Here is a 27,770-nt window from a genome sequence, read left to right on the forward strand (position 1 = left end):
TTATTGGAGTTTGACTTGGATAAAATCATCCTTTATTGAAAAAGTGCAATGAAATAGAAACAGTCAATGACTATTTAGTTATAACTTCTTCAGAGAGCTATATTCTATCCTCTGGGAAATAGAAGAATAAATAAAATATGATATGATAGACCTCCTTGCAAATTTCAGGATAAGTTCTTGTTAATCTTTGCAGTCAATTTCTTGTCTTAGAAATAAATAAAGCATGAAACCCAAAGCTGCATGTGACTAATGTTTGGCTGAATAAGATCCCAGGAGACTTTTGTCTTTCTTGGGTTTGTTAAGAAGTGAATAATTTGCCGTACTTGAAAAAAGGTTGATTTAGCTGAACTGCCATCATATAAAGCAGATGTGGATGGAGTCTAATCCTAACAAGTGTGTCCCAAAGAAGGCTATTTGTGTGACGTCCTAGCTTCTCCCCCTCCTCCTGAATGGCTTGGACTTGGGCCAGTGAAGTGCCTAAGGAAAAATAAAACAGGCAAGCAAGATAATTTAAGCTTTATCTTGGATCTGGGAAAAGAAAGGAAACAGCAATTGGGTGGATTATTAACATAGAAAAATCAATTATCTGGTTGTCCAGGTCGCCTTTCGGATGGAAGCAGCTGTATTGCACTCCTGGTTTCCCTGCACCAGTATCCACAGGAGAGGACAGGAGGAAAAGACTGAAGGACACAGAGGAAAAACGCTGTCACAGGTTTCCAGCAGTAGCATTGCCATACTTACCTGTTACCTTGCTTTCAGCGAGCTTTCTGGCTCACTGCTGTGGTCATGGAAAGGTTACACAGCTGAGGCATGGTGGCATACACGGACCTGTCCCTCTTACACTCCTAAATACAGTTGTAAAAGAACTGGAGATAAGTCAGCTTTTAAACTCAGATGTATAATAGCTGTTTCTGCTACTTTTTGTGGTAATGGAAGGAATGAAAATTTTTCTTCAATGGAGGGTTGCATGGGAGGGTAACCTGCTCTTTTCCTGGACAGCTGAACTGTTCAGGTTAAACTGGCTTGTACAAATGCCTGTCACACACTGTGCAAGAGAAACTAAATTCCTCTAAAAGAACCTAAATGTGAATTTCCCTGATGGTTAAAAAAAAAAAATTAAAAATTTTTTTAAAAAGTTCCTGTGCCAGCAGCAGCACTGGCAGAGCTCAGCTCTCTGGGCCTCCTCTGGCAAGCAGGAGTGAAGCAAACATGCCTCCAGAAAGCAAGTTTCCAGGAATGAGAGGATGGCATATCCAGCATTTGATGAATCACTTACCTACTAGGACCTGGTGAAAAAACCCTGTCCCTGATGTTCTTTAGAGTCAGTGCTGCACCCATTGTCCTAAACCCCTTCTACATTCAGAACCACTCCTCTCCTACATCTTGATTCTTCTTATGGGATTGTGCAATTAGCTGGATCAAGACTGAACTGGTTAAAAATACTCTGACAAAAGGTTCATTTTTAAACTGGAAGAGAGTAGGTTTAGGTTTGGTATTAGGAAGAAATTTGTTGCTGTGAGGGTGGTGAGGCACTGGAACAGGTTGCTCAGAGATTGTGGATGGCCCATCCCAGAAAGTGTTCAAGTGCAGGTTGGATGAGGCTCTGAGTAACCCAGTCTAGTGGAAGGTGTCCCTGGCCCTGGCAGGGGGATTGGAATCAGGTGGTCTTTAAGGTCCCTTCCAACCCAAGTCATTCTATGATTTTTAACTTCTCCTTTGGATCAATGTGAGGCTATAGGTGCATTGGCACGAGCAAGCCAGTGCCAGGGTCAAGTGGGTAAGAGCTGCTTCTGCTGCCATGGCCACTGGATAAATTCTTCTCAAATTTCAGTGTAAATTGAGAAAGTTACAGTTTGTTATCAGTGTATCTGACAACTTCTGCATTGATATGGCACTGCTGGCAGAACTGCAGCAACAGGGCTCAAGCAGAACTTGGTAGGTGGGATCCACTTACAGTGAGATCCACTGGAGTTCTGTACTCAAATTTGCCATCACCTGAAACTATAAAGGATTTGGTATGAGGTGCCCAGTGCTGATACAGAGCCAGCGTCTCTCAAGTCTGTTCCCAGAGATTCAAATCCCAGTCTCTCAACGTTGGAGTTGGGATGTTTGGACTCAGATCTGCACTCAACATCAGGTCATTTATCCTCACTCCAAGCTCCTTCTGCTTTCTTTTTCTTTTCTTCCCTCATCCCCAACATGTTCTTGTGAAACCATTGGTCTGTAGCTTTTGACCCATCAGATTACACAAATTCCATTTAACCAAATAGCAGAACTGCAACAGCAGTAATGAGGCTGGATGTGGCAAGGTCTCTGACCAAGAACAGCTGAAGCTAGTATATTGTTATTCAGAATAGTGGTGCAGCTCAAAACTGGGCATTGAAGCTTCAAAATCCTTGAGCCTGCCCCCCATCAATGGTAATACTGCCTTCATTTTCTTATTTAGTGTGCATTACCTTTAACTTATCTTAACAGGAGGGAGTTATACTATTACTGTTCTTACAACTAGTGCTGTTCTCATGACCAAATACAAATTAGAAAGGAAGTGTGTTTGGCAGATCTCTAATAAAGATGGTGAAATGGAAATATATTATAGCTTCTCAAACTGAATGTGAATTCCCTATTGGTCATGTAGAACATGGGTTTTAGAGAGACTTGGAAAATGGACACCGGGTGTGTAAATCTTGGAGGAGAAGCTTATGGAAACAGTAGTGGGAGCCTAGATTTTCTTTTGCCAATGCAGTGGTCAGAAAAGCTTACTCACAAGATGCCTTCCTAGTCAAAGCAGTGAACCCATGGTTTAAGGTTTTACATCTGTTCAGCCTGTTGAATTGTTTGTGTGCCTGACCCAGCTCTTGGGGATCAGTACAGGCAGCACTGTGTGCTTTGGCTCACTCTAAAGAGAACACTGCTGCAAAGGGTTGTGTAAAATGGGGAATGCAGGAGTTTTAAAATTATGTGTACACATTTTACAAGCCAAGTAGTAAAGCACGTTTCATTTTTTAAGATATCTATGCTCTACCAGTTGGAATCATGGTATTGAGGAAGAGTAGACTGTTGGCATGTGCTTACTTGTACAGCACTGGAATAAATCTGCATTTCCTCGCACTGCTCACATCAGTAATTTGTGACTATGCTGAATTACCTGCTCTCACACTGCTGAGTTTAAAAACAGTCACTTCAGCCTATTTAAAATAAAATTAAGTGGGGGATACCATAATAAAACCTCAGAATTTACTGAGTAGAACAAATAAAGCAATATTAAATTGTACTAAAAGAAGCATAACTGTACAGTCCCCTTAAAAGGGTGCTTTTTATGGTGATATATAAAAGGTGGAATTTTGGGGTTTTTTAAAGTTGCATTTTCTAATGTACCAAAAGTAATATACTGTAAGCATTGATGTTTTCAGTAAACCTGAGGTGAACAACGTCCCTGAAAAAAAAAAATTCCATGTGCTGAATGGGCTGCAAAGCAAATGGTATCTTTGCTTGAATCATCAGAGAACTCCTCAGATGCAATGGTTCCAAGGTAAAATGGCAAAGTCTTAAACTGAAATTGTGAATGTTTTGTAGAAAGACAAGAGTGGAAGAACTGCACATCCTCTTCCCCACAAGCTCCAAGGCCTCAGCTGTGGCAAGACATGTGGGAGGTAATCTACAGAGCACTCTGTGTTTTCATAATTGAGTTGTGAATAAAACTGAAATACATGTAGTCATGATTATTTTGTGTTGAAGAGAAATATGTACTCTGATAATGTAGGGAGAAAATACAGTAATTTGCCATTCAAACTATATATTTTTAGCTACAGAATCTTGTTCTCAAATTTAAATTGACATGCAGTAAAGTAAATCTGGTCTGCTAATATCCCTTAATAATTTTATGAGAACAGATTGGTTCTCACATAAAAACTTGTTTGGGAGGAGGTACCCAAAATTCAATCATATGCATGATGTCAGCCCAGCCTCCCTCATGTCTTTGGTTTTTACTGTGTCAGTAAGTATGTCATGTTTAATCTCTATGAAATGCTGGAAGCCAATTAATGAGATGCTTCTAAGTTTCATAGTAGTTATTCTCTAATATACGTACTTTTTAAAGTAATGAAGCAAGGTAAAAAGGATTTTCTAAGTTTGAATTTTTGCTAAGGAACACAACAGAAATATGACATCTAAACCAACAATAAAGGGGAAGATGGAGGGAGGAAGGACAGAATGTGTAGCAGAGCTGGAATAACAGAAATCCTCACAGAGCTAGCAGGGAAGCAAAGTTCCTATAAAAACTAAAAAAAATTCCCAACAAAGCCAGATCAATGGTTCCCTAATCCCCTAGCCATTCCAACAGCAGCAGGAGGAGATGCTATCTGGGAATGCAAGCCTGGTCAAATTCATAAGTCCATTCCCCTGGTGTACCCTCAGCATGCACAGTCATTGGATGTGGATGTTAGAAGGTATCTTCTCTGCTTTTGGACCTTTTGTCCAGCAGCAGGTCTTTTTCAAGACAAATTTACTAGACATGGAAATGGAAATTAATATGACTTCCAATAAGTCACCTCCTCAATGAAGCTCTAACCAGACATGGTAATCCATGAGCTGCACCCCTAGCAGGATTTGGGAAGGAGGTGAAGGTATTGCTGGATCTTCTGCACTGCCAGATACTGTGTGGGGCATGTGGTAATGACTCACAGGTGGTCAAGCAGCTGGACCAGTTCCTGAGGTACTTCTTGAATCCGGGTGTCAGGGTTTTTGTGAGTTCTGTTTGCAGTAGAAGGTCTGCTAACACATCTTCACCTTTAAACATTATGTTGTCGGTTGTGAGTCTTGTAAATGGATGTTGAAAAGGTCCTGATGTTGAAAACTGCAGATCAGAGGATGGAAGGAAGAGAACATGAATTGGCTATAACACGCACATGAAACAGCTGCCATTGCTAGCCAAAGATTGTTCAAGTATATTCAGATCTTCTGTCTGGTGACACCTTATTATTGGTGTTATATGGGCAATAACAGATCTTACACAAAAGAAAACTTTTTTAGGGTGGCAGGGCATCTTCATATCTTCACCTGTCAGTGCCCATTTACTCAGATGGATGGGGTTTAATTTGCTATTCACTCATGAAAACATCTTCATTCCTCTTTCCCTGAACTATGCATGCTCTACCAGAATAGCCATTAAATGTTCAAACAAGGATGGATTTTATGTTTGATTTTCCACTAGATACTTTAAATGCTTTTTAATACTGGACAACATTGGATGCTTTATTTCTCAATCAGAAGGATTTATCACTTCATAGAATCACTGAATGATTTTGGTTGGAAATTATCGTAAAGCTCATCTAGTTCTGACCCCCTGCCATGGGAAAGAGTAGTTTTCACTAGACCAGGTTGCTCAAAGCCCCATGCAGCCTGGCCCTGAATATTTCCAGGAATGGGGAGTCCACAACTTGTCTGGGTAACCTGTCCAGTGTCTCACCACCCTTATAGTAAAGCATTTCTTCCTAATATCTGATATAAACCTGCTCTCCTTCAGTTTGAGGCCTTTCCTCCATGTCCTGTCCCTATATTCCCTTTTGAAAAGTCTCTCTCCAGATTTCCTGTAGGCCCCCTCTAGGTACTGGGAGGTGCTGTAAGGTCTCCCCAGAACCTTTTCTTCTCCAGGTTGAACCACCCCAACTCTCTCATCCTGCTTTCCCAGAAGAGGTGTTCCAGCCCAGTGATCAACTTAATGGCTCTCCTCTGGGCTCATTCCATCAGGTCCTTGTCTTCTTGTGTGGGCACCACAGAGCTGGACACAGCATTCCAGGTGAGGTCTCACAAGGGCAGAGAGGCAAAAGCACCTCCCTCAGCCTGCTGGTTACATGTGTTTTGGTGCAGCCTGGGATCTGGTTGCCTTTCTGGACTGCAAGCACAAGTCACCAGGTCATGTTGAGCTTTTAATCCACAAACACCACCAGGTCTTTCTCCCCAGGGTTAATCTCCATCCATTCTCTGCCCAGGCTGTGTTTGTGCTTGGGATCCCTCTGACCTGCATAGGTCCTTGCACTGGGCCTTGCTGAACTTCATGAAGTTTGCAGAGATCTCCCTCTCAAGTGGTCATTTGAATTATCTAAAGCTTGTCATTCTAGTTCTTCTGTTAGGAGAACTATTAGCAATGCTTTTGAAAAAGATAAATCATAAAGCCATAAAGATATCAAGAGTATATAAAAACAAATTTTAGCAAGCCCAGACATACATCTGGTAAAGAATGTTACTGTCATATTTGTAAGCAAAACATAACTCTTGGGACTGCAAAACAGCTGGTGAGTGGTTTTATGTTTTTGCTAGTTTTTCTTTAACCATTTTTTAGAAAACATTCATTGTGACACTTGAAAAGCAAAATTTTATTCAAAGTCAAACTTTAAAATCACATCTTTAAATATATACAAATATATTCACACGCATATAAATACACTGAGGAAAAAGTAGTTCAGCCAATTTTCATTTCATAGGAGGCCAGAAAGGAAAGGACAGTGGTGGGTTTTGTCAAATCCAGTATGTGTGATACAGATTTGCAGGTGTTCCCAAAGGTCCTGGAAGGTAGCAATGCAGCACACAGCAAAATGTGGCATCACCATGTCAACCATGGTTGACCACCAGTTTCATTAAAGTATCAGCACCCCAGGAGCTCTAATAGCCTTGATGAAGCAAAGTACTTTGGAATAATTGCTAGCCAATTTTTTAATCCTTTTGTTATTTCACAAAATACTTTTGTACTGGACCATCTAATTTGGTCATTCAACATTCTTATGTTAATATACGCTTAAGTCATGTTATACTCCTGGCAACAGTCTGGTGTGGTTTTGGTTCTAGGGTTTTTCCTATCTTTTTCACCTGTGGGAGTTTGGCAGCTGTGGTCTGCCTCTGCTGCTGAAAAAGGGTTAATTTTTCTCTGTCTGCATCATTCTTCATTGTATGTGTTGAGAATTTTTTCAAAACTGCACATAAAAGCATAATCTTTTCCTCTTCATTTAAAACTCATTTGGAGAATGTGACTTATTTCTCTACCTGTTAGAAAACTCACTGTGACTTTGAAAGCATTAATTTCTTCAGCTCTTGTCTAAATGATTTTTTTCTGTATAGTTCAAAAACCTTTCTTTCACAAGTCTGATAGGCTCTGTCTCTTCAAGTACTTCACTAACAAGTTTTTATTTTAGAAGAGAATCCTTTGTGGCATAGGGTTTTGTACCTATTTTTCAGTATATACATTATATGCTGTATCAAAACATTCTTGCCTTTTCATGTATGGCAAACTGTTTTGGACTTAGCTTCCAGGAAGCCATTATAGAGAGACAAAAGACAGCACAGACTCCTTCTAGTGCAGAAATGACTTGATAAATGGCCTCAAAACTTTCAGATTTCTTTTCACAGTTAGCCACTGGACACTTGGAGTCCTCAGAAATCCTGTTATTTAATTATGTGCTTCTTTTCTGAAGCAAAATATGCTGTTCAGCTGGGGAATAAGTAATGTGAACTATGAAGTTAGAAGCCTTTAAACCTATTACTAGTACAAGTGGCATCTTCAAAACTTCTATAAAGAGCTGGGACTTTATTTTGTCATTTTTTCAAGGGTTTTTAAATTTACAAGTAGATTGTGTTTGGAGTAAATTGGGCATTTTTTCTTCCTCTGGAAGAATACTCAATGAGTTGAAGAGGCAATACAACTGTGGTTTTGGATAAACATATTTAGTAAAAGCTTTCTCAGCTTCAGTATTTTCATAAGCAGAGTGTGAAAAACAATTTAATTAAATTTAGTTATTAGTCTGATCAGCATTAACAGTATCAAGTAAACCAGGCCACATCTGTGTAAAGGGTATTCACAAAACTGAGTGTTGTACATAAGCTGCCAACCACTGAACCTTCCTGCTTCTGGGTTTAACAGCTTCCCAAAGACTGGGAAAAGCTGTCTTCCAAAATAATGTGAAATCTCTAGGATGATTCTTGTGATAAATTTCTCTTTGTGCATTTTAAAATATGTTTCCTTCTTTAAACATTAATGTTTGAAAAGATGGTCCATTCTGAAGTCCCTGTTCCTTAGCATGAAGGCCAGGACACAACCTTCAGGCTTCAAGAAAATGAGCAGCACACGGTGCTGCACTCCAGAGTGCATGCAACCTCTTAGAAGTTCAGCCAGCCATTTCACCCACACAGTTTCTACTCTTATATTTTTCAGCCTTATCATTTCTATTCAGGGACTGTCACCAGAGAAGAGCTCAATTTCCCTAGGGGCTCTCAAATATTTTGTTGGAAATAGTAGCTGCAGAGAGGAGAGCTACCTCAGGCAGAGAGGAGAGCTTCTCTAGAATGGCTTGCACTTCCAACAGCAGTGCAGTGATTGCTCACAAAAGAAAAGCTGTTAACTCAGTTAACCCACTTGCAGAGAAAAATCTCATAAAGCAGAGAGAAAGTAAAGAAAGATTTCTTGAAATAAATAATTTTAATTAAGATCTTTGAATGAAGATGTCAAAATCTATTATGGGCCATTTAAGCTTTAATCAAAAGTGTTTCAGAAATAGTTTCACAGTTTTACCTCTGAAAGGCTTCACTGCAGTTTTATCTTTGCATGTGTGAACATTTCTGTTTCCAGACATTATTAAGGTATGATTTTTATTTCCACAAATCTATAAATATCTGACTGGAAAGCCAGAGATCCCTGTTAACCTCCAGATGAATTCCCATCCAACTGGGCACCTACTGTGCAAGGGAGGCTCTGCTGAGCAAAGGGGCTGAACTGGCCAGTCTCCAGAGGTCCCTTCCTACCTTAGCTACTGTCTGATTTTGGGATGCCCATAGCCCATCACTTGTTCAGTTATATCAGAAAATGCCTAGCTCTGTAGCTTTTAACTACTCCCTAGCATCTTGCTATAATCTCAGATCTCATTCAGCTCTCCCCGCCTCTGCATGCCTGTCCTGTCCTTGTTTAACTGTTTGTGTGGGAGAGGCAAATGCTGAGACACTGAATATGCACAGAGAGCAGGACTGATCATCACCCAGATAGGTGAGAAGAGATTCAGCCCTTGAAATAGCTATTGTGTTGTGGGTGTTTTTACATTTGCAATGGCACAACACTTACACAGCAAGCCAAAGTTACTGTGGAGGATTTGGAGTAGCAGAGTATTGAGCCTCCCTGTCATGTTTTACAAATGGCCTCTCTGCTTTACATAAATGTTTGGACCTGTTAAAATCATGTGAGTAGGCTTGATCACTGAATTTATGCTTGTCTTATAGACATTTACCTTTAGAACTGTCACTAAAAGAGCATCTCTGGCCTCACAGGAAGGGACATATGCAATACATTTAGGGCAGGGTTTCTAGCAAGTCCTTTTACATTTTGAAAGAACCAGACATTTCAAAAGCAAAGGTGCTGTGTGGGTTGAAGCCAGCACATGGCTTCAGCAATGACTTACTCTTTTCACTGAGCCAAAATTCACTGTGCTTTCTACCATTGTCACAACTCTTTGATTTTTTTTTTTTTTTTGCCTTTGTTATGGTATCTTAAGTTTCTCTTGACATTTTTGCACTTGATGCCAAAAATGTTTTTTTTTGGTAGATGATACAGTCTTTGGAGAAGCCCAGCCTTACACAGTTTGAGCAACTGGTCTGGCAGAAGGTGTCCCTGGCCATGACAGGGGGACTGGATGAGATGATCTTAGCAGGCCCTTTTCAACCCAGAATGTTCTGTAATTCTGTGATTGCTGGAAAAACTCAGACTTTTTCCCCAAGTGTCCATCCATCAGTGCCTCCCACCCCAGAATAAATGTTTTCTTTCAAGATGTAAAAAAAGAGGAGAAATAGCCTTTGTCCCCTTCATAACTCCTGGCTCTTGAGACACAGATTAATGGATGAAAACTTCAGAGTTAATACAACCAAAGTCAAAATTTATCATCATATGCTCATCACAACCACTCTCAGATTTGTCATTTCTTCAGAAGCAGTTGTCCAGTGATGAATATTCACTGAAATGTCTGATAATGTTGTCTGCCATCATCTGCCAGTTTTTAAAATTTTAATTACAATGTTAATTTCTGCTTTTATATGGAATATTTCAAAATCCTTATTACACACAATACCACCAGCCTTTTCTATATGGTGTGACCTCACGGGCTTTGCTTCATATTTGTAGTCCCTGCAGCACCTGCTTGAGTACTATGACTTTTTTTCTTTTATTCCTAACTTCTTGGGGCTTTCTGTCAGTCTCCAAGAAACTAAAGCTGTATCTGTACTGGTTTTTATGCCATGGTCTTTTGATCTATCTTTTAGTTTGATGTATCCAAGCATCAGGCCAAACTAATTTTCTGGATGAGGTTTTTATTTCCTGCTGAGGCCCTTGGCACGTGGTTGTTCTGGTAGCAATGGTTACCAAACTTCCTCTCTGACATCCAGATAAGGCTTGAAATTGGTTAGGAAAATGTAATCACACACAAACACACCTGCACATATACTCTTTCTTCAACTTATCAAAAATAAGTTCTTATCTGTGTCCAACTTCCTTACAGTCTGTAATACTGCAAATTTATTTTTCTTTACTTTTCTTTTTTGAGCTTAATACAGCTGAGATATTTTTGCTTCAGTTGAATCACAAGTGACATTGTTGCTTAAAATTGTTGGTATATAAAGCCAGGGAAGAGCTTTAATTTTACAAAATCCCCTGCACTGAGATGCTGCTAACAGTATGTCCCCAAACTCAGGTTACCAAGAAGATTCAAGCAGGCACCACTTGTTTTTTTTCCCCTGAGGGGGCCAAAAAGCCTGCCTTGTTTCCCATAGTTTTACCCCTAAATGAGAAGAAATGCTGAAACTTTATTCCAGAGAAAAGCTGTATGTGTCAGCAATAAAGTAACAATAAGCAATTTAAAACTAACCTTTGAAAATTCTTGAAATGCAGGCAGCTTTGTATGATTTAAAAAGGAAAATTTTAGAGTAGATGAACTTATAGCTTAATGAGTACACAGTATTATGTTCCTATTCCATGGTAGTTGGGGTTATTATGTTTACACAGACTGAATGACTGCACACAAACCCTTGAAACAGTGTTAATTAGATTCACAATTCAGATAAACTATTATCCTGCCACGATGAATTATGGTTTGAAGTTACTGCTATTTGTTAGTAAGGTAGACTATTCAACAGAAATGTTTCTATTCAACAAAAAAGAAGGTTTCTATATATGTATATATATATGACTCAGATCTAATTTTGTATATTTTTCAGTTATGAACCTTGTCCACAGAACTACCACTTGTCAGTATTACTGTGCCCATACCAAGGCAGAAGCTCTTAAGCACATATGAGCACAGGATTTCAGGTTGTCTTGGAGCCAGGCACATGCAGGCACAAGTGCCTTTTCATACAACATACTAAAAGGAAAATATGATTGAATATTAAATAAAATTTGTGTATATATATAATATTTTAAATACAAAAAATTTATTTAATATTCAAGATATATAATTTAATTAGATAAATTTTTATATGTTTTAAGGCTAAATACAAACCTTTAAATGACTGTTCAACAAGTTATGAAGTTCAAAAATAGTAATAAGGTATTTCAATACTGAACTTTGTTCTATCCCTATAGTAACACAAAAGCTGTACAGAGGTACAAATCTATCTAGGGGTGATGGAAAGGCACTAGACCTAGCACCTCCAGCATAAAAAACTACATAAAAATTATAAACAGAAACATGAAGGTAGGCATAAAACATTTATAGATTGAATTTGTGATCACACAGCAGCTGTAATAAGGCTGTGTACTTTTCTTATAGAAGACCTTGTGTGAACTTTAAATAAAATATAACCTTAACTATACAAAACAGAATGGCAAGGTTTCCATTTATCTTATGTGAAAATCTTGCAATAATGAAAGTTACAGTCATGTATTCTTTAAGGACTACACAGACATGATTACAGAACTATCAACAGACCCATGAAGATGTCTGTTGAAATTGATTTTTTGATGACATTGTTCATTTAATATTGTCCCTTTAGCATTCCTTCTGGTTAAGTCTTTTAAATTTCTTAACATCGGAAACTTTTTTAAGGTGGGTTTCTGTTCAAGGCAGAACATGCAGTTTCCATATGTGAGATAGAGAAGGGCAGTAACAGGCATCCAGCTCTCCAGAGAGGGTTTAACAATGACCCTCTGTGAGCTGAACTTTGCTGTGTTAAATAGAGACTTTGCCTCACACACTAACACAAAACCAGTTTTTCTTATGCCTTGCAGAACAAATCAGTGAAAGCCCAAGGTTTTGCTATTTCTAACCCTGAAGTGTCCCATTCACGCACCTGGTGTGACACCAACCTGCACCTGTGTCACAGGGTTGGGGTGACAGAAGGGAAAGTGGCCTTTTCTCAGAGGGAAAGAAATGTTATGCCTGAGCTCTTGCACAAGGCTCCTGCCCCAGTGACGGCACAAACTGAGCATGGCCTCCATGCAGTCCTCAAATCATCATCTTCAGCCTCACTGAAACAGTGTCCAGAGTGCTGTCTGTCAGCACTCTGTGATGAGTCTCCAAACAGGTTAGAGAGGGAAAAAGATCTCATACATGTGTTGTTTCATCAAGAAATCCTACACCATTAGTTCCAGCATCAGTGTTTGTGCTTTTGGAATGGACTGAACCCTGCCAGGAGGTCTGCAGGAGGTTACATCCCTCTCATCCTGCCTGTGCATGGCACAGCAGGTGCACTCTGGCACAGATGGAAGCAGCTGCAGCAGCACTCAGGGCAGGTCCCAGGTCTCCAAGCGGCTGAGCACTCATCACAGCAGTCTGCAGTTATGACTCAGCTCAAGTAGCCCTGGAGACATTTCCAGGTTTTACAGCTCTGGAGAGCAGGAGATGCTGGGCAGGAGGTGCAGAGGTTGCTCAGGCAGACAAATCTGGAAACAGAAGGCATAGAGCACAAAGGAATGCTGTTATAGCCATGTGTCCCTGCCTCCCTGGGCAGGATGAGTCTTTCCCCACCACTTAGCCATCTGCACAATCAAACAGCATTGGCAATTAAATAAATGATACCATATCCCAGACTGTCCTGATAAAATATTGTTTTGTCAAATAATTTTTCCATTAAAGGAGAGTTTCATGGCTAACTCATTCTCCCTTCCTCATAAGAGACAAGATCAAGATGTTGAAATTAATGTTTAAGACAACATGCATGGATGTGTGTCTCACCAGCCAGCTGCACAGTTCAGATGCTGATCATCCACTGATGGGAAATCAGAGGTGCCTGCATGCATATGTGTGTGCTTTTCTGCATAGACTTAGCAAAATCATCAGCACTAAAGATACTGTTTCATATCAAAATTGGACCTAAGTGCAGGTTTGTTACCATCATGTAGCTGTGACAGCACATGCCTCCTTCCATCAATGTGGCCTCTCATACAGTGGAAGTCTTCACAGAAATGAGTCTTTTTCTTCTCTTTCTGGAAAGGACTTAATGTCCTCCTTCCTTTCTGGAAAGGACACTTTTACAAGCTTGCTGACATAGTGTCATGAAGGCAGTGATGTGACAAGATCTGAGAGTCCTTTAGCTGGTCTTACAGGAGTCTCTACAAGGGAGAATTTTTGTCAGGAGTACTTATCCTGCTCAGAGAGCACCAGAGGAGGTTATCATAGCAGAAGTGAGTTTTGCCAAAGTATGCACATTGTTGGAACAGTGCAAAGTATAGAACATTTTCTCAACTAAGCCTTTGAAGTACAGCTTCTGTTAGAGTTATTTCTTCTGTCTCTTTTAGAAGCACAAAACATCCTTATGTAGAAAGTTCAGTACAGAATGTGTCTGAAAAAAGAGGCTCAGCATCTTTGCAGGTATCTAAGTCTTCCTGTATTTCTCTTTACTAGTTACTTTTCTTGATCTTTTTTTCACTGCAGTTGAAACTCTTTGTCCTGTTTAGTTTGGTTCACACCTATCAATTATTATCCATTGTCTTTTTCACTGGAAATTCATCATTTCCCCAATGAGTGTCTAAACTGAGCTGACAGAGAAAAAGAAATAAATATAAACTACATTAGGAGTACAGACACAACATCACAAAGAGCTCTCATTGTAGGCTAAACTGGAATCTGTTTTGTGTTGAGATTTATATTTCTAACATCACAATGACTCATTATTGCCCCCTCTTTCTACCTACTTCCTCTTTGTGGGAAGGGTAGGAGCAGTGAACTGCATACATTCAGTTCAGACCTATCAGAAAAGAGAGATATTCTTTAGAACAATAGAAAGACCCAATTGCATGATCTAAAATTGACTGTGAAATCTCTTTGTCTGTCCCAGTCTCTCTACACCCAAGCTATTTGGGGCGCCCCAGGCTTCATTCACGAGGGATTAGGACTGATGAACTTTTTTTCATACTTGTTCATGGCACCGGTTGCCTCAGGAAATGAAGTTTTAATTAATGTACCCTGTGAATGTCAGGACGTCCACAATTAAAACACAAAATGCCAAACCATGTGTCACCAGGCAGAGGGAGATGAGTGTGGGTAATGACCCATGAGAAACACTTAAAACAGCTGGTAGCACTGGAGCAGTTTGCAGCAGAAAAGATGAAATTACCTAATATTGGCCTGGAATGGGCAGTTGATGCCTTTTTCCTCTTGTTTGATTTCAATATAATCTTTTACTGTTAGATTGAGATTAATACTTGCTTGATATTATTCACTGTTTGCTCTTGGGGGATTCTGCTTTAGGAGAACTTCCTGTTGGACCTCAGTCCTTATCAAACTGGCTATTGATAAGAAATACAGCTGCTCACTTTTCTCCATTTATACCCAGAACTTCAAGAAATAATGACAAGTGATTATATTCTACTGTTGATGTGATTTCCCTTTTTAGTTGTTTTTTTTAAATATATCCACACAATATAATCTGAACACACAGGTGAATTTTAGAGTGCTTTGCAGTACCAGACTTCATAACAGAAATTTTGCTGCCAAAACAAAATCTAAAGATTTGTTTTCCATAGGAGGTGTGCAGTGCTTAGAAAAATTTTGCTAACTCTACTTGGAATTAAATTTCCTCCAGCTTCTAATAAAGTAAATCTGCTACAGAGAAATTCAGAATTAATATGAATATTCACCAAAAAGCCCCAGAATTCTTGCTTAAGCAAGAGGTAAAAAAAACCAAACCTCAGTATTTGGAGAAAAATTGAAGCTTAAGGAATGTACTTGATCAGTTCAGCTGAATATTAAGAAAGATCATACTAATTTATAGAAGTCAATGGATCATGGGACAGAGGCAAATCAGTATTATACTGATTTCAAAATAAGATCCTGAAATTTTTACTAAGAATGCTGTCTTCACTGCTGGGCTGGTGAAGTTAGAATTTGTCATACATTTCTATCAATAGTGGCACTGCAGACATGTCTAACAAATTGATTGAAATACTTTTGGAACCTTTAAAACATTTTATTTTCCCAGCTCAGAATGATCTGATTTCCACTTGATTAACTACAATCTCAATTGCTACTTGAAACAGTGTTTTCAAGAAATATCACCCAGCTTGTAAAATAAAAATCACTAAACTTAATCAGCATTCTCTCATACCATAAAATCACCAGCATTTTTTTCTGCAGTTGTGTCTTTTTTTTTCTTCATCACAAGAAGCAATTTTGTACTTTTGAATAGTATCCAAGTGTCAGCTACTGCTTTTATTTCCTCTTTTATATGATTTCATAATTTCATTTTATATTTTCTTCCCAATCTGCAATGTAATTTCTTGCTCTTTCGCTGTTGGGCTCTACGGGTCACATTGGTGCTCTATTTGCTCACTAAGTCATTCATTCATAATTCACCATGATTCCCTGGAATGCCAATTGAATGCCTTTGTAAAGCCTTTGCTAGTGGGTAGCAGGACAAACCCAGCAACAAGATCCAGTCAGCTAAAGAAACAGCCTGAGGAGTTCAGGCTCTGGCCATGATGCCAGAGGCAGGATCCTGAGAGGGACCTGTGGGAAGCAGCCCAAAGGCATAAAACTGCCTCTGGGAACGTGAGCCTTTCTCTTTCCAGGGCATTTGCTTTATGCTGTAGGAGATGCCTGCCAGTCCCAAAATGCTGTTCACCCTTTGCCAGGGACTCCCCACCTTTCCATCTCTGCCCAGCCTACAGCTGCTTCCATTCTCAAGGAACAGGCTGGGGCAGGGACATGGCAGCCCCTCACTTCCCTCCCCACAGCTTCTTTGGGCAGACCTCACCAGCTGCTGAGATTCCTCTTGTCCATTGTTTTTTTGTGTCTCTCCACAGGGTGGAGGTCATGACTTGCGTATAAGCCAGCCTGCACTGAAAATAAGCATTAAAACTGCAATTATAGAGATATCAAACCATGGAACAGAAAGGGAAGGTGGAAAGCAAGAGGAAATATTTGTGTGCCAAGGGCAACAACAGGAAAAAGTTCTTGTCGTGAAGAACATTTTGTCTGTGGTTTGTCACTTGTCATATTGCTTTCCTCACCACAGAGCTGCAGTCCAGCTCTCCCTAGCACAGAAATTTAATGAGGAGGCTGGAGCCTTCTGTAGAACCACTTGGTGTTTGATTGTGGATGCAGGCAGAAGTGCAGGGCAGACCCTGGAGAGGCCAGGCCTGGAGCTGTTGTTAGTGGGCTCAAGCTGGAGGGCTCAGAGTGAGGGCTGACACTTCACAGTGTGGCAGGGCCAGCGTTAGAGAGGAATCTGTGCTGGCAGCAGGTTGCCAAGTGATGGGAAGAGAGGTGCAGTTTGACACTGTTGGAAACATGGTCTCTTTTCTTGTCTTTGAAGTACAACTATATGATACTGACTGTATTTTCCTTTGTTTCTCAGAGCCTAGCGTGTTTATTTCATAATTAGCATCTCATAGTTACAAAGAGAAATTAAAAATCCTGTGATTTTTCTGTCCTATCAACAAAAATGTTTTTGCTTAGTTGGTCAGTTATGTAGACCTTTAATAATCTTAATAAAACACCAGCAAAGATTTGTCAGGAGTGTTACTCCAATTTGCTCAGTGATGTTCTGGACAACTTTTTATTCTTTAGTAATATCTTTTTAAAACAAGATTGTCTTATCAACAGCTTTAACCAAAACAAAATTACTAATTTCAGGCTTTAGGATGGGAAATATTTGAGAGTAGACTGAAGCCCCTCTGGCCTAAGAAATCTCATTTCGGGGAATCAGACCAGAGGAGACTTTTGATAAGATCCAAATGCAGACTTGAGCTATGGAGTGGGACACAGAGAAATAGAAAAATTTCAGCAATGCTGATTTAAAAAGGGGTTGTTAATGAGTGACAGACAGCAAAGTCAGGTGCAGGGCATCTTTAACTCCTACTGGGACACTCATGATTATCCTGCCAGGGGCTGTCACCTGGTGTGTGCTCCCAGCCTGGGCTTCCACAGCCAGGCTACGGTGGGTGCTGAGTGCCGGGTGATGTTCCTCCTGCACTACCAGGAGTCAAGTGAACCTCAGAAATTTCACTTTGTGTTCCAAAGACTTGGTGCAGATGGATTTCTGAAAGGCAGGAGCCACCCCTGGGACAGAGCCATGGTGCAGAAAAGCACCAGCAGCTGCAAAAACCCCAAAGCCTGGAAGCAATTCAAAGCACAAAGAGAGAAAGAGTGAACCTAGCAACCAAACCAAAATTCAGGACTCCCATAAACTCTCTTTTCCTGTCCATGTGTTTTGTTCTGCTTTTTGTTTCATTCTGATTCTGGAGGAAATGCTGGCATGTGTTCCTTCCCCTTACAGCTCAGACTCAGTCAAGCACAAGTGGGTGACATCTGGGGAGAATGTATTTTTTCTCAAAGCTGAGCTGTACCACGAAGATTTGCTACCAGTTCATCCATTTTGCATGTGATGAAAGTCCTAACATGGCACCTACAGATTTATTTTTTCAACTGTTCCTTTTTGTCTTCCAGGGTTTGGTATGACCACCCCAGCCACCGTTGGAGGCAAAATTTTTCTGATATTTTACGGCCTTATAGGATGTGCAGGGACCATTTTGTTCTTTAACCTGTTCCTGGAGCGCTTGATCACGGTCATAGCTTACGTGATGAAGTCCTGCCACGAGAGACAGCTGAGGAGGAAAGGGGTTCTCCCTCACAACAGCCGCCGGGGCTCGGGGAGCTCCGAGGTGGACAGCCTGGCGGGCTGGAAGCCCTCTGTGTACTATGTAATGCTGATTTTATGTGTAGCATCCCTCATCATTTCCTGCTGTGCCTCTGCAATGTACACACCGATTGAAGGGTGGAGTTACTTTGACTCACTTTACTTCTGCTTTGTGGCCTTCAGCACCATTGGTTTTGGTGATCTGGTCAGTAGCCAGAACGTCAGGTACGAGAGCCAGGGCCTTTACCGCTTTGGCAACTTTGTCTTCATACTCATGGGGGTGTGCTGCATCTATTCCTTATTTAATGTGATCTCTATAGTCATCAAGCAGTCCATAAACTGGATATTAAAGAAATTGGCCTGCAAGTGCTGCCACAGGTGCCAAAGAAGATTATTTCGTTCACGGAGGAACGTGGTGATGCCGGGAAATGTGCGCAGCCGGAGGAACATCTCCATCGAGACCGACGGCGTCAACGAGAGCGACACGGACGGACGCCGTCTGTCAGGGGAGATGATCTCCATGAAAGACTTCCTGGCCTCCAATAAAGTCTCACTGGCCATCATGCAGAAACAGCTGTCAGAAACTGCTAATGGGTATCCAAGGCAAATGAGCTCTAACCCGAAGCAAAACGGATTCTCTGGTGGGGTTGGAGCCCTGGCAATTATGAATAACAGACTGGCAGAGACAAGTGTGGATAGGTGAAATAATGACAGTAATAGCAGTGAAACTGTGTGAACCATTTCAACAGGTATTGAAACAACGTGAATCAAGTGAAATAGCTAGGGAGAGAGCACCACCTCAGGGTGGGATCACGTGAAGAGCATACCTCCTGATGGAAGACCTCTTGACTTTTTTGGGGGCTGTCACTTAATGTTTTTGCATTGTACCAGTCCCAGCTCCTCAAGCAGGTTACTGCAGGAGGATTTTAATTTAGCCTTCAGATAAAATTTCTATGTCCTGTTCTTCTCCATTATGTGACATACAGATTTCAAGATAAGAAATCTGTGGGATGAGAAGAAACCAAGTGTGTCTACTGAACACATTCTCAATTCAGAGATTGTTTAGAGCTCTCTGTCTTACTCTCATCATGCCTGTTTCCTGGAAGTGACTTATCTGAGACCAAAAGATGAATCAGCCTTTGTGATATTGCAGATCTAATTTAATGGAAAATAGTATGAAAGTTGGTAGGTATATTCTGGAGCTATTGTAGTGTGAATGGGAAGATAATTTTGCCTTTAAAATTTATTTAGTCTTTCCTATAATAGGATACTGTCAAAAGTGATAGAATAAAAACTTATCCTACTTTTATTTTCTTCATTTTCAAAACATGGTTCTTTTCCAAGGATACTTTTTCTTCTAGAGTTGAATCACTGTGGCTTTCTGCTTCAAAAATGTCAAATTAAATTGAAAATTGACACACTGATAAGTGGTATGAATTATTCCACAATAGCAATCAAGGACTTTCCAAATTTCTGTTCATATTTGCCTCAATTGTGACTGAAGCATCAGCATCTGTAATGCAACTAGTAACTGAGTTTACACAACAGGCATTAGTATGCAATTAGATTGCTATGCCAGCATCCAGAGTGTTATTATAAATGACTGTGATCACAGAATCACTTTGGCAGTGTCCTTTTTCTCTTTCATGTAACTCTGTCATTCTTCATCTGTTTCCCTGGCTTTCAGTGATAATAATGACAGTGTCTTGATTAGGGAAATAGAAAATGTTTTAATTCCTTGTTTTTCTCAATGAAATGCTCTGAGTGCTCATTATGACTAGAAAAGAAATTTCAATGAGAAGAATAATAACAGTGAGAAGATCATGAAAACAGGAAAAGAAGTGATCTTAAATGACAATGAAATCATCCTTTGTGTTAGGTAGCTAGAGAAATACTGAATTAAATTAGCATAAAATCTAGCAAGAATTTAAGGAAGACTGGGCTGAATTCCTGGTTCTCCTTTAAACTTGCGACACATTAAAGCTAAACAATATACAAGAGTGTAAATAAGCAGAACTGGTCACAAAGGACCCCATCCCCTGGAAAGAGTAGTATATGCATCAGGACTAAATGTTTTCTTCCAGCTGGAAAGCCTTTCAGAATACTGCAATATTAGGAAATTTACAACATCATTATGTGGTTCTCTCATACAGAACAATGCAGATTGCCTTTTCAGTCTAATTTGTTTTAGGAGTTAATTATTTTTCTTCATTCTGGCCTAAAGTTCTTTCACTTAGGTTTCTAATATTGTAGAATAACATTTTTATACTAATTTTATCAATATTTGAACTTGAAAACAAAAGCTTGGAATCCTTTAATATAGTAAGCTAACCCAGGATATTCAACAAATGTACTTAACTAGTGAAAAAATTGGAACCTCTTTTGACGTTATTAGGGGTAAAAATCCTGATTTAAGTCAAATCCTGCTGTTCTTAATTACAAGGAAAGCTTCAAATTGAAGTCCAGATTCTGATATCTGTCAACTCATCTGTGCAGCAATGGCATAGTTTTAACAGTCCTTTCACATTTACATCTGTGAAAAATCTGAATCAGCTTCCAAACCTAACTTTTGTGAGAAATGCAGTTTTATTTGGCTTTTTTGGGGGTTATGTTTTAGCAAAAATTACTACTGAGCTATTTAAGATGAAATTATAATACCCAAGATCCATTACACTGTTACACTTTTTTTTTTTTTTTTAATCTCAAGGCCTTCTTTGTCTTAATCTCACTGAATAAAAATACTTGGCTGTAAAGCAGAGAAGTACTACTCTGTATCCTTCTTTCCAAATTCATTCAGAAACACATCTGTTCATTTCCTGTAAGCCTAAGATCTCATTGTTATTGATGTATTTCTCTGCCAACTAGCAGAAATAGTATAGGATTTAACCTATACTATTGCTTCAGCAACCATTAAGAAGATCTTCAGATGGTTTCAAGACACGAGACAGTTGTGTTGCTCTGTTCCATTCTTTCTGGTAACCAGTGCTGGTTTCTCATCTCCACAAAGGAATTTTTGTCAGCTATTTTCAATAGGTCTGAAAACATCTATAGTTATGAAAGCAAGGGACTAATAAATAATCTTTATCCAAGAGACTTGGCAAGGCTGTGAGGGATCTTTGGTGTACACTAGCTCTGTTTTCATTGATCAGCCCTGACATTTGCTCACTCAAGCACTGCCTTCCTCGTGGCCCAAGCCTGCCAGGTGCAAGATCTCTGCAGTGGTTTTGTGGTTGGATGTCATGTCCACTGAAGATAACGAGGGAATAGCTGCAATAATCATCTGTATACAGATGTCAATTGTCAGAGATGAAGGACCAGCATATTCTGTCCCTGTGCCATCTTGTACTATGGCATCATCCTGTCACTAAGAGACCTCTGACTTTGTCATTGAGTTCCCCTACAGCAGCCACACGCAACATTGAATGAGGTAACTTTGCCAAGGAGACTGTAGAATTCTTAGAGAATATCTGTGGATAAATAAGACTTTTAAGATCAGAGAAAGAAATTTCTGGCTACAGTCCCATGGTATTACAGTTGTTTTACTAAAGGCCTTGAAGAGAGAAGTCCCCAAAAGCTCTGATTATAATGAGCTTAAATATTATAGTTTAATATCAAGATATTAAATTTGCAAAACAAGTGGAGATACAGATGTACACATACCAAAAAAAGAGCAGGATTTAACACAGGGATGAAAAATGCCCATCCTGTGTGAAAATAAATTACAATAAAAATATGGATAACACCACATTTATTGCATTACTTTTTAAAGTAGCAATAAGGAATTAAAGGAAATAGTTTGGAACCTATTTTCAAAGCTGTGCAAATTTTAATGCCAGATTGCTTAACACTAAAATCTCAGTCAACAAGACAGAAAACTGTTTTCAAAAGTACTGAGTTTCTCTATTGCCTGCCATGAATTTTCATGATGGCTATTGAGATATAGGGATGAGGGTTTTAAGGCAAAAATGCTTACAGGAAAACCTTGGATGCATTAAGATTCTGCATCTGCACTTTAAAAGGTCAGGAGTACCACTAAAATCAGTGGGTTAAACTACAGGTTGCGGCCTGCCAGGCTGAAACTGAAAGTCCTTAATGGAGTAATCTGCTGAAATATAACCTTATCATTATGCCACTACTTAATAATGTCATTATTGAACACTATAATTATTTTACATTCAAAGGAAATATTTAGTACTAACCAAAATACAATCAAATAAAAGTAGAGGTAGCTCTTGGGAGTTTCTGTCTTGTTTAGGTTTTGTAAAATGTGTGCATCAGGCACTTTGCTGGTAGGTGGGTGTGTAGGCAGTTACATTCATTTATGTCCATGAAGGACATGGGCTACTTTTTGCAAGGACATGAATAGACTCTTCAAAGGCATTTAAGTCCTGCTGGAAGTCAATTAACTTCCCACCACACACTAACTTTCAGTAGAAGTCAGGTACCTGATTCCCTTAGGCAATTTCAGAACCCCAGCCATGTATTAGGTTTTGAATCTAAGATGACCTGACAGTGTCCCTGGAAAGTTCAAAGTGTTGGAGCAAAGTTTCAGTGCTGCAGCACTCTAATAGCTGAATTAATTTATCTAAAAGCATTTTATGGTGAAAGCTTTGCATCAACCAAAAAACCACAAACAATGTGTTTTGTTTGATTTAATCATTTTGTTTGATTTAATCTTGGCCTCTGTCATTTTAAATTATATTTGACATATTTACAAATTGAAGAACAAAGAGAAGGTTGGGCTAGGCATAAAAAATAAAGCAGCTTCATTTCTCCGACTGAATTGATCAAGAGAAAGAGGTTAGGTTGGGAAAAGAGCTTCTTGATTAATATTATATTTGAATAAACTTTATCTGGAGGTGGAGGATATTAAGTTGTTTGGATGACTCCTCTCCAACAGCTGTGAAAGTGGAACTCTTTGTGTGACCCTCTGATATCCCTACTCTGGGAACAGAAGCTGAGTGAGCCTTAGCTTAGAGAAGGGTCAGCATTTCCCAGCAATACAGCTGGAATCTTCTGTTGTTTTAATTTAGGCTACTAACACTGGGCTAACACAGCACTTTCTTAGATCCTTCAAGAAATAGTACAGTTATTTTATCTAATTTCATGTACAAGCTGTGGAGAATCACCAAGTGTTTTCTTTCCTCTGGGCAGAAAATACTGCAAAATACACAAGTACAATGTGTCTGTTTGAGAATGTTCACAGTTCTTTTTTGCTTAATCCAGGAAATAAGAGTATAATCCCTTCCCTACTCCTTATTTTCCAAACATCTATTAGCATTGGCAACAATATCTACTCAATACTCTGCTTATTACTTGAAAGGTCACATTTCACTAGGAAAATTAAAGCCATTGTTCATCAAGGTGGACCAACATAGTCTTATTTCTTATTAGATTTAAAAGAAATTGTGAACACAAAGAAGGACACTTCAAATCCAAGTAGTCAGAAGCTTTTTGATATAGCCTGTGTTTATAGAGCTGCTTTATGTCAAACCACAGAAAAACAACATGACTACAGACTTATAAGAGCATAAGTAAGTCTAAGAGCAACCTTATAGACTAAATACACTGTTATATTTCGGTTTTTTACAGTTTCACTCTAATGTATGCCTTCAGCTTTCATTATTTTAAGTTGTGATAATAGAATAAATTTAAATTTGCAAAGATTTTGAGAGGCACAATAGGGAGATATGTTTTAAATGAAATATTATTCTCCACAGGCTGTCTAGCTTTCTAAAAAGGGGAAGCTTGATGAAAGGCAGAATCAACTCTTCCCAAGCAAGGGTGCAATTTCTGGACTCACAGATTTCCTATTAGGTACATACAGAAGCTCTCAGTGGGGCAAGATGGCTTTGTTTTCACAAATGTTATCTTTCAAAATGCTTTTCAAAGCTACTCCCCTTTTTAAAGCCACAGAACACTGTCAGTGTTTTCTGTTTGTCTTATCTGAGAAAAATTAATCTTGCTTTTTTCATATCTTTAGAAGAAAAAAGATGCACATGAAGAAAAATGAAAATGACCTTACATAATCTTTACATGTATTGCTTGGAGCTGCAGAAATCCTCCTCTTTATCCTAACTCAAGTTTACATCAGAGTAATTTCTCCAGCACAACAAAGAGGTTTGGTCTTATTAGCTAGTAGCCACAGCTCAAGTGAAAGAACTTTAAAGTTGTATTTGTTTATCTGTTTAAATGAGGCAATGAGCTGAAGGTCTGAGCAGTGGGTGCTGTTCTAAGTTTGTTAGCATGCAAAAGGCTGGACTCACCATTGTTCTCATGTTTGCAGTGGTCAGGGAGACACTGAGTGGTGTCCAGAAGAGTCCTTAGTGCTGCAGTAGCAGCAATTGCTGGCCATGAACCTCTGGGTGTCCTGCTGTCTGCACTTAGTGCCCAGGGCCAGAACTAGACAGAGAGAATGCTGTCCAGAACACCATTTCAGAGATGCACAGAATAATCTGCTATGGAAGATGCCTCTGGATGCCATCCTGTCACCCTTTTCCAAAGCAGACCTAGCTAGTCCCTGCCCATCTGTAGTGTTTGCTGGGTGATGCTTCTTCAGCACTCTGTTCACAGTCAGTGTACAGTCAGTGTACTGACTGAACAACACCCCTACCAAGAGAAAGTGACAGACCTTCCTCTGCACCATTACATTTGGGCCAACACTAAGTTAAACAAATTTCTTTGTAAATAGCACCCAGACTGCTGCTTTTCTCAGCCTCATAAGCAGCAGATGGGTATTTTGATCCCTAGGTATCATTATTGTTGGCAGCCTTATTTGAGATGGCAGGGCCTGGAAAGGTCAGTCTGTCTGCAATAGGCTCCTAGGCAGGATCCTATTGGCAGGCAATCCATGGCACTTTGGCTCTACACATTGGGTTTGGCTGGATTCAAGAGTGGATTCTGCTCTGCTGAAATCAATGGAGACTTTGCCACTGGATTCTTTATCTGACATTTTGCACAAGTATTAATTTCACTTTACAAAATAATCCAAAGAAATGTGACTAGCCTTTTGCTTTGCTTTTACCATCAGCTGTGCAAATACTAATTTTACTCATACAGTGCTGTGTTCTGCAATAAGTTATTGCCCAGGAACCTTTTTTTGGTCTACAAAATAATCATCTACTTCTAAAGAAGACCAATTTAAAATGGAAAGTACCCAGATTATTATCTCTAAGAATTGTTTGGTAGTCATTCATTTCATCAGCTGAAAAAACTCTAACAAATAACACATTTTCCATGAAAATTCCTGCAGTTTTGCAAGGGTAAAGAAAGGAAGAGTTACTTTATGCTGACTGCTTGTGTCATCTTGTTCTTTCCATCAACTTTCTGTTCTCAGCCCTCACCAGCAGGGTGACCTTTCTCCCTCTTTTTTTTTTCTTTACATTTACTTTTTTTCTTAGTTCATCAAATTCTTCTGTTAGCCAAATACACCATGGTATATGTCCCACACAAAGCAAGTCAGGAGGAAAAGCAAGTGAGGCACAGAGAGTTCTGAATGCCCCATCAGCTGAGAAGGTGTCAAACAGAGCTTACACCTCCTCAGATTGCAGCATAGATGCAAAGGGTAAACAACAAGTGTTGTGATATTTTAGCATCTCTAAAAAAAAAATCCCTTTAATCTGCCAGGATTTAAACTTCTTTGTTCATGGTTCTATCCTTGCCTTTCACTTTTTTACCTTCTTTGAATTCCTAAGGCTTTAAGGCCCTGTGCATGAACAACAGAAGCTACAGAAATGATTCACCCTATTTGCAGAAGATTTGGTCCTTGTTTGGCACCATGTAATAGGTCTGTGCAATAGCAGGAATTAGAATCCACAAACCACAGCTCATGATGATAAGAAAATGGAGAATTTTGTGATTCTTCTAATGAATTTCCAGTGTTAGAGATTTCACAGTTGTCCCAGGCAACCTATTGCAAACCTATGGCAGAGCATCTTAATTTTAAACATTTTCCCGGGCACTAAATTTATCTCTCCCTTGCTACAGCTGAGGCACATTGTTTGCATTTGAGCCCTGCTGAATATGGAGAACAGAATATTCCCCTCCTTTTTGAAAGTAAGGTATTTTTTACAATATCTCATCTCAGTCTTTGCTATCTCAGGCTAGAAATATCCCCTTCCTTATGTGACATTTTCTACCATTGCTCTACCGTGCTCCAGATTGTGCTTCATCTCTTGGTCACTTTTCCTTCAAGTACAGTGCTCAAAATGAGATACAGAGACAGAGAAAATATATTGTTAAGAGAGCATGGAGCAGCACGATTATTTTTCTCATCTTGCTTACCTATGCTGTTCCTGTGTCTGGAGTGGGGCTTGCTATTTTAAAACACTGTTGATTCATCTTCAGTTTTTCATATAATATCAATGCCAAATTCTTTTTTTCGAAACTGTTACCTAAACTTCAGTGCTTCCAATAATGTAGGTGATTATTCCGATGTACAACTTTCATGGATGGTTATTGAGTTGCTTCTGGTTTTTCCAGATCTCTTTCCCATATACATATTGGTTTGAATCCTAGTCTTTCAGCATCTTTGCCACTCTGAGTGCCTGGCATCATCTTCAGACCTAAAATTGTGTCCTGTATTCCATCATCCAAGTTAGTAATAAAAACAGTGACTCGCTATTTTTGCAAAACTGAGTCGATACTTTTTTCCTGTTTGAAATGAAACTATTGGTCTCTACCTACTGTTGTCTGAACACTGTTTCCCAATCAGTTTTACGCTCATTTAACACCAAATGTGTTAAATGTTTCATCAAGTGTAAATGACAGGAAGCTGCAATTGCAATATTTTTATTCCTGGCTGTCAGATATGAGCTAAAAAAAGATTTAGGTTTCAGATCCCAAGGGAATTTGCACAACTGATTAGTTGATGGAAAAGTGGATAAATTTTAAAATTGTACAAAAGTAAATCTTGATTTGCCAAATCTCCAACATAAAACTCCACTCTGTCCTTTTGCAGTTGCATATTGTAAAATAGTTGTGTTGCCAGAGCTACAGAAATAGATGAAACTAATAGAAAGATCACCTGGAAGAATTCAGGCTGAAAAATACAAAAGTACTTTGGTAATAGATGGAAGGACTTGGGTTGGCTTTCACACATTATCTTGGTTTGAAAGACATGTATCTGTCAAGGAAGAGAACCTCCCTTGGAATGGAATAGAATGTAATGGAATGGGGAAAATATGACCCCCTTCCCTTGGAATTACTATAACTTTGAAATTAAGAGGTTCTCAGGCAAAGATATGGGGAAAGGAATAACAGTTCTTTACTAGTGTGTGTATGTGCATAACAAGGCAAACAAACAGCAGCTGTGGCAGCAAAACCAAACCAAACCCAACCGGGGAGCCGCTGAAACCCTCTGGGCGCGGCACTGCCCCGTCCCTGCAGTTCCAGTCACGGCCAGCGGGGGCGCTGCTGGCTCCCGGCCGGGCAGGGCGGGAGCGATGATTCCCCGCGCCGGCAGGGGGCGCTGCGGGGCGAGCGCGGCCTCCCTCACGCGGCAATGGCGGCCGGGCCGGGTGGGGATGTGGGCTGCAGCGGGAATCACGGAGCGGCGGCTGGGACAGCAGGGGTGAGCAGGCCCCAGAGTAACAAAGGAAATGTGTCAGAAACTCCACAGCTATAACAGGAGCCAGGGAGTGTCCCAGCAGGCAGGGGTGTGGGTTTGAGTG

General features: G+C 39.7%; 1 protein-coding gene across 1 annotated transcript in view; it reads left to right on the top strand.

Annotated features, from left to right (window-relative positions):
- KCNK13 (potassium two pore domain channel subfamily K member 13) overlaps positions 1–19,520 on the top strand; it is a 47,001-nt gene extending 27,481 nt beyond the window's left edge. The window contains exon 2 of the mRNA XM_059474718.1: positions 17,910–19,520. Within this exon, the coding sequence (XP_059330701.1) occupies positions 17,910–18,802 (893 nt within the window). The 3' untranslated portion in view covers positions 18,803–19,520. The remainder of the gene's footprint in view (positions 1–17,909) is intronic.
- The last annotated feature ends 8,250 nt before the right edge of the window (positions 19,521–27,770 follow it).

Source organism: Ammospiza nelsoni, chromosome 6 (assembly GCF_027579445.1).
Source record: "Ammospiza nelsoni isolate bAmmNel1 chromosome 6, bAmmNel1.pri, whole genome shotgun sequence".
NCBI classification, from domain to species: Eukaryota; Metazoa; Chordata; class Aves; order Passeriformes; family Passerellidae; genus Ammospiza; species Ammospiza nelsoni.